An 8,161-nucleotide genomic window follows, 5' to 3' on the forward strand; every position below is an offset into this window, starting at 1 on the left:
TCAGAGGGAATCACACAAAACATAGTAGACTACAAGTGTTGGCTTAAAACATGGAAGATGGTGTACACATGTTTCCTCCTATTGTGTCCATAGATAACAATTTATCACTCAGTGTTTTGTCAAACTGACGCTGTGGGTAAATTTCAGGAAAGTTACCGTCTGTGTATATCCTTTGCTCACAGTCGCGCACAACAAACCGTGGCTAAATTGTAAAACTAATCCAGACTGAATATGTCCGCAGAAACCTTCTCTAGATTTTGGCAAATTGGTCTTCCAGCAAACAGTGAAACAAGATGCCCACAAGGCTACTCCTTGTCCCAAAACGTACAAAATACCTTTTCCGCTTGTGTTTCAGTGAAGTGGCCTTCTCAGTTTGTGCACCAGTAAAAGTGCAAAGTCAGAGGACCAAACATCCACTGGAATGCACGGCTGGAAACGGGGCGCCGAGCCTCATTCTGCCCACCGCGGCAGCTGACTTACATTGGCTCCTTCTCCAGCGCCCCTCCACATGCCCAACATGGCATGCGCCCTCCCTGCAACCACCTCAGCGAGAGCACGTCTTCTCCGGGCCCACCGACAAACAGGATGAAGCAGGGTCGAACTGGGGAAGCCGGACGATGACAGGCTAGTGACAGTGAGCACACCGTGTCTGAAAAACACAGACAGCGGGAACACTGCACACAAACACCAGGAGGCAGGCAGTGTGAAAGAGGGCAAACAGACGGGGCAGATATAGAACATGCCACAAGAAATCCACATGGAGAATGTCCTCCTCACATACGTCCTACAAAAAGACACACTCACATCAACACCTATTTAAGTTCACTGACATCAATGTACACACACACACAGACACACACACACAAGCACACACACAGAGAGGGAGAGAGACACTCACACACACACACACACTCACAGACACACACACACACTAATCGCTGGTCCCATCCAACAATACAATTAACATGACGTTATTATATAAAACTGTATTGTGGTTCAACGGATGAGTATGTCACTTGTAGAGCAAATTATTTTATATAATACATTATTCCATCCTATTATGATTTGGGTGCAAATATTTTTGGAATGAGAATTAAGTTTGTTAAGAATTGTATTTGTTGCCTGAATGACAATAAATAATATTTCATGTTAGTTTTTAACATCATTGTGTAAAGGATTCTTAATTAGTTGGATGTTTCTTTTAATCAAAAAGTAAACCTGTGTCAGACAAAAGTGTGTTACCACAATCGTTGTGTGAACATCTATGTTTGGAGTTTCATCAACTCCGTAAAACCGGAGCGAACTGCACTCCATCCTAAAATCCCTTATTAAAAAAATGAGGTTTCTGATTTGTTCAGGGAGATGCTTTTTTAAAATACTGTTGTAAAAAACACAAGGATGCCAACAGATGCACGTGTCAATATAAAGTGCAATAATTCCCATCTTGGTTTGATTCTAGTTGCATTATGTTCCAATCACAAAAAAAAAAAAATTGAAGACAGGTGAAAAAAAAAGTGAGAAACGTATTGATGACAATTACATACATTTATTGCATATCATTTAATTGTATGAAATAAAAAGAACGAGCACATATGAACATCACATATGGTTAGTGAGTGAAATAATTTTGCACAGCAAAATCTCTATATATACTATATATAATATGAAGTATTAATTAACATATTTTCAAGATTTATTGGCGAATGGTACTCTCTCATTTTTTACATGCAGGGTGTCAATCCCTGACGAGCTAAACAATGTCCAGACATTATTCATTATAATAATTGTTATTGCTTTGCAAATATTGAGTTCGTTTAGCACAAAACAACAGTCTCTCCTCAACTGTTAATAAAGCATCAAAATGGTACGATCAAGTCGTAAAAGAATGTGTGACGTGGAGAGCAATAACTTTTTCCTTAACTTACACATGTTTTTAGTGCTTCTCAGTCCAAAATATAGCAGGACGCTTAGGACACGCATTTTCCAGAAAGCATGGTAATTTACTTTGTCTTCTCCAATAAACCCTTTTCGAAATGTGTGACCAGCTTTCACACTTGTGTTTGAAGCACATGCTGCAAAGGCGTTGTTTGTGAACTGCTCAATTGCACCAATTGGAGCCTTGCCAGTTGATCTAAAACTATTTGCCAACACTTGCGTGCAACAATCTCATCAATAATTATCATATTGAGCTGCACGATTCAACCTGTAGCACTTTCCATTTTGCAACGTTGCAACTTTGTACTTAAATTAAGCGTGAAAAAAATGGTTTAAATGTTGTCAAATACAGAGAGGAATACCTTTTTAAATAACAATATAGACAATAGGCATCAGACTAAATTTCCAGGAAAGGGGATCGGTGATTTCCTTTCGTGAAGTCTTTTTTTTTTTTTTTTTTTTTCCTCTCGCACCAGGATCCCCGCTGACCGACTTCCTGATGGTGCGCTCGGGGATCCACTGCAGCCTAATGCCAGCCGGTGGTGCTGCACTTCAACACAGCTGAAATGCTCCTGAATGAGGGGGGGAGTGGGGAGGAGTGGGGGGGGGGGAGTCTTGTCACTTTTTTGTTTCTGTTCCAAAAAAGTGAGTGGGTCATAAAATGAAAGTTATGAATGCCATGCTGGAGGTCATCCGACGAGAAGAACATCTTCAAGCGGAGAAAGAAAGAAAAAAGTAAAAAAAAAAAAAAGAAAAGAACCATACATGTCCAGCATGCAGGGAAGTTCGATGAGACATATGTTTAAAAACACTGAACAGTTTGTAATGAGAAGAGTCTCTTTGTGCTCAAAACAAAGGCAAGCATGAGATGAGGTGGCGTCAAACAGCAGGCTCGCAATCCTCCAAGTTTGGCAGACAAAAATACAAAAAAAGGTTTAAAAAAAAAGTAAAAACATAAACGAATCGTTGATGGATGCAGTTTGACATGAAGCTGTACAGCGAATCTGCACACTGGAGTATACTCAGTGCTCGCATGCCCACTTCGTATACTGCAGCATCAAGTTGGATCAACTGTCAAAAATCAGATTTCACTTGAACACTGCAAATCTAATGAACGATGATGGAAGAAAAAATAGACAAACAGGCTATGCGTGATATACCGAACAAAACGTAGATGAAAGTTGTCCTACTATGCCTCCAAAATTAAACCACGGAGGACGAAGCCCTACAAATCGTAAAACAGTCGCAGACGATTAAAAAGGTATCAAATAAAAAAAAAAAGTAAAAAGTTGACAAATTAGTTCTCGGTCTAGTAGTTTTTTTTTCGCCAAATGAACAAAAAAAAGTTTCATGAAAACTTTAGTAAGTGGGAGATGAGTAACCTCGGATTTTCTCATCTGATTTTTTATTATTTTTTTTCACGATTATGTCGAGACTCACATGAAAAACTCCGGGGATGAAGGGTTGTTGTCACTGCTCGATCCATTTTCTCTGAAGCCGTTGCTGATGAGCTTCTCATACTTTTCTTTGTACGCGTCCCTTTCCCGCACCAGCCTGGAGATCTCCTGCTTTAGGTGATCGACCTGCTGGATGAGATGCGTCTTCTCCCCCTCCAGGACGTGCCGCTGCTGGACCCGCTTGTACCGGCACGACTGCGCGTAGCCTCTGTTCTTTAGGGTCCTCCTCTTCTGTTTCAATCGGATCACCTCTTCCTTGCTGACCCCCCGCAGCTGCCGGTTCAGCTCCCGCACCGACATCGAGACCAGCTGGTCGTCTGAGAACCGGTCGTCCAGGCGCATGTGCGGGTGGACCGTCCCAGAGGTGCCGTTGGACTGGACGCCGGCCGCCTGGTGGTGGCTGTTGCCGTGGTGGTGGTGGTGGTGGTGGTGGTGCTGCCCTCCGTTCTGAGCGGCCGCCGCGGCGATGACCGCCGACACCACCGCCGCGGCGGAGCCCATCTCCTCCCCGGCCATGGCGCCTCCTGCCCCGGCGGCGCCGGCAAACTGCGGGCCCCTGGCGTAGCCATCGAACGACTGGAGTTGGTGGCTGCTGTTGATCAGCGCCTCGACCGCGTCTTCGGGGCTGAAGCCCAGCGCCTCTGGATTCAACTGCTGCTGGTAACCGGACATCCAGTAGAAATCCTCTATGTGCGTCTTCTGCTCGCTCCCCGAGCCCGGACTGGGCGCCGAGAAGCTTGGGGACGGGGGCACCGAGCTGCACGGCGTGCTCATCGGGGTGGAAGACAAGGATCCCCCGGCGATGAGGCGACTGCACTGGCTGATGTTGCGATCGGGCTCCACCGGCTCCTTTTTCACTTCAAACTTCATCAGATCGAAGTCATTAACATATTCCATGGCCAGGGGACTGGTGGGCAGGTCGGAGTTGCTCATTGCCAGCTCTGATGCCATCCTCTTGCTGCTGACAGTCCTCCAAGTGGGGTGCAGAGAAGCTGTCAAACTGGGTTGGTTGGGAAGTACGTGAGCCAGTTTTGATTTTTAAGCGTTTTGTTTTGAGTCAAAAAAAAAAAGGAGAAGAAGAAAAAATAAAGAGGTTTTTCAGCGTCCTTTTTGCAGCAGCCGCGGACTTGCCGGCGCGTCAAAGTAGTTTTTCTTTGCAGAGTCTACTGCGCGGACACGCCAGTGCCGCGCGCGCGAGTAGCGGGCTCCGTTCTCAGCATTTGGAATTCGGCGGTTTTGTATTTCAAACATTTAACACTTTACGGGTGTTCTTCGTTTAATACATTGCGGGAGAAGAGAGAGAGAGAGAGAGAGAAAAAAAACAGGCGCGAGGGTGCGGAGGAGGAAGGGAGGAGGGGGGAGGGAGCGAATGCAGCCTCGCGGTGCGCGGCGCTCACTGGCAGGGGCGACGTTTTCGAGGGGATCACACGAGCAGATGAGTTTAAGAGCGCCGGAGCCGCCCTGACGTCAGGCTGGGAAGAGGAAATTGACTCGGACGAAGAGCCAATAGGCGCTCGCACTCGCAGCGCTAATTAACATATTAGTGGCCCCACGGAAAGCCAACTTTTCGCAACTGTCAAATGCCATCAGCTGACTGTCAGCTGGGACTCTTAACTCCTCGACCACTGCTTGAGTCGCCTCTTCTTCTTCTTCTTCTTCTTCTTCTTCTTCTTCTTCTTCTTCTTCTTCTTCTTCTTCTTCTGCTTCTTCGCACTTGGTCCGAGTTCGGAGTCGGTTGAGAAGCTGGCGTGCAGTGAAGTCATTAACATGAGAGTATTCGTGCAGGTCGTGGCGAGAAGACGAGAACACACCTATTAATACAGATTGGTGGTTGAATAGATTTATGCACGTGCCCTTTTAAAAAAAAATCCACCGTGTATCATAATTACTCACCTTTCATTGAATAGGGAGACTGCGGCTGTTATCTCTGTAACGTTTATGTCATGCAATAAATGTGCTATCTTTATGGCGGCATGAAGCTTTTCTCTCTCCAAGAAAAATCCCTTCAATGTATTTGCGACATGTCATATTTTAGTTAGTAGTATTTTTTGCAATGTTTGACGATGTTCACCGGTGACTTTCGAGACAATTGGCCCAAAAATATGGAAGGAGTATTGAGGAGATTCTTCGTGCCTCTACGTACAATTATAAAACTCAACACTGCCACCTTTTGGACAAAACAGTGCAAAGGCTTCCGCTTTCAATCACGGCAAGAGTCCACACAATACCCAAACAAAGGAACACAACTGTTATCAAAGGATGAAGAAAATATTTGTTGACAAAAAAAAAACATGAATACATTCAAACGTATCTTTTATTTATTCATTGGATGGAAAACAATATTTAAGAATGTCAAAGGAGTTACGTAAGAAAGTGGAAATAATTGCCATGAACCCAGTGTTTCATCCAAACTCATATGTCCCACTGCCATAAAACACTTTATCTAAGCACTGGCCCAGGCGTTGCAGTGCAGTCATATACACCACTTGTACATTGCACTTTATTTGAGTTCAGAGGTCATCTACTTTTAATTGACTCATGTACAACAGTAACTGGGTATTTCCAAGAAACTGTTTGTGGCGTACAGGTACAGCACAGTGTGTGAATGTGACTTGTGAGGGAGTCCCTGATGTTGAGCAGCCTTTTGGTACTTCATTTCAGCTTGCTTCTTATACTTTAGTCTGGATTCATCAACAAAGATGACTTTAGTTTGAGATCCCTGTATTAGAGGCTAAATGTAATTAACAGATGACATGGCAGCTCACTCATTCAATTTAAATACAATTTTTTTCGGAAACTATACTGCGGCTGGATCTTGTTTGCCAGTTAAAGTGTTGATTTATTTTGTGGCCTCTTTTGAGATGGTGCTGACAAATAACTACTTCTTTCCTGTGACAAAAGCCTATAATCATAGTCTCTCTCTCTCTCTCTCTCTCCCTCTGTCTCTCCAAGTGTGATCTCATCGCTGTGACGACGTGTATTTTTAGATTCCTGGGTGCATAATATTTAATGATAGGACAAATCAGTCACATCCCTGACGCCAAAAGCTTTGGAAGATGATCCTGCCAATCAGACAGATGCTTTTTTAGCCATAAGGATTTCAACAGTTTTCTATGGGGGCCCAGAACTGTAGCTAAGACTTTCATTTTCCTCCGTTATAAATCGATGGCCTTTAATACCACTCTATTTTTCCGGTCTGTATCTCTGTTGTGTGGCTGTGTAATGTCCTAAATGTCGTAGTAAGTTCACAGAAATACTGACAGATATTACATATAATTGTTTTAATGATTCACAACCATTAAATCTTTAATTCAATATTTTTCCGCTCCTTGTATCGATGACAAGAGCAGCCTGCACAGAAATGAAGCCAATCCGACACGACGCTTTCAAAACTGGTCTGCTGTATGTTCCAGTAAAAGGGACAAACGGATGCATCTGCATTGGAGTAAAAAACGACACTGTGCATGCGGCTCAAACAAAACTCAAAAAAGGACCCTATTGTTTCTATTTCCATTCCGTTGCCTCGTCGTTTGTTTTGGGCTTACCTGTTCACGGGACGGCACAGCAGAGGCCCTATTCCCTGGGGTCCAGCCACAGCGGAGCGAGACTAATACACCAACGGAGGGAGAGCTCATTAGTCATGACAGAAGAAAGTGGAGGAGCTAATTTAGCTGCTTTTGTTTCGTTGAAGTTATTGATGATGCAGAGCTGAGAGAGATCCACGTGGAGTGAAATCCGGCCGCTGTGAAGGGGAGCTCATCAAACCAGCACGGACACAGTGATGAGGTGGAAAAGCAACGCAGATGGTTTCAGATTTTAAAAAACATTGATGCCATTTTAAGACTTTTTTAGTAATTAACATCTGTTGAGGTTCTTTTTTAAACATGGAAACCACACAAAACGGAAACGTGTGCTTGTTAAAGCACAAATTCATATCTGACGTTGGCTGAATTCTTAGGAGTTTCCTTTGCACATTGTACATTCATACATTCGATTCTACAAGATGACTTCTGGTTTTATTCTCTGAGTGATGTTTGGTCAGTCAATGACATTCAATCCCCTTCAGCTTCTCGTGAGCTTAATGACACATGCGGTACTGTTGAGGCTTTAAGTCCCCCTGTCAAAACGAGCATGGCTGAGTAATCATGTCTTCCTTTTCACATTTACAAACTTTAATGCACAGCCCTGATAAGTTTGGGAGGGCCTGGTCCGGCCCACTGTGAAATTAGCAAGTGTTTGAGGGCTCGCTGGCTTTATTTCACTCATCATGCAGAGAATTCACACGTCTGCAGACCTTGTTTAAGGGGTTAAAAAGTCATGCATACTGTTGAGATGCACCCATTGTAAGTTGTATGACACAAAACCATCAGCAAAAATGTGTAAAGCAGCAAACAGTGTAAACTAGTTTTATTACAGTGAGCAACTGAGGCGACTGAGTGGAACGAGCAGAGGTCAGTGAGTTGTTTGCTGAATGTCTGTGTGTGTGTGTGTGTGTGTGTGTGTGTGTGTGTGTGTGTTTGTGGTTGTGGTTGTGGTGTTTCGCTTGGTTCCAGTCGGGGCTCGATAAGGCCATCTAATCAGCCTCTTTACATTCCACCACCTTATCAAAGCTTACCTGAGCTTATTGCACTCTCCATGTCTGGATGGGCGAGCTCCTGGAGCATTATAGCAGCTGCAAACACAGACGCAAAACAGGACAAAGAATGGAGTCACACAGCTTTTAATGTGACAAAAACACTTTGATTAAAGCAACACTTTCAACTGGAGGG

The 8,161-nt window shown here is 44.0% G+C and overlaps 1 protein-coding gene across 2 annotated transcripts in view; it reads right to left on the bottom strand.

Moving 5' to 3' along the window:
* mafa (MAF bZIP transcription factor a) overlaps positions 1–4,808 on the bottom strand; it is a 62,983-nt gene extending 58,175 nt beyond the window's left edge. Inside the window, exons 1-2 of one of the 2 annotated variants that reach the window (XM_040161375.2) lie at positions 3,376–4,808; positions 1,527–2,507 (exon numbers count right to left, since the gene is read on the bottom strand). In XM_040161375.2, the coding sequence (XP_040017309.1) occupies positions 2,462–2,507; positions 3,376–4,343 (1,014 nt within the window). In that variant the 5' untranslated portion in view covers positions 4,344–4,808 and the 3' untranslated portion in view covers positions 1,527–2,461. Of the gene's footprint in view, positions 1–1,526; positions 2,508–3,375 lie in introns of those variants that run through there. The other variant, XM_040161385.2, reaches the window with a different exon arrangement.
* Between the last annotated feature and the right edge of the window lie 3,353 nt (positions 4,809–8,161).

This window comes from Gasterosteus aculeatus, chromosome 12 (assembly GCF_964276395.1).
Source record: "Gasterosteus aculeatus chromosome 12, fGasAcu3.hap1.1, whole genome shotgun sequence".
Classification (NCBI taxonomy): domain Eukaryota; kingdom Metazoa; phylum Chordata; class Actinopteri; order Perciformes; family Gasterosteidae; genus Gasterosteus; species Gasterosteus aculeatus.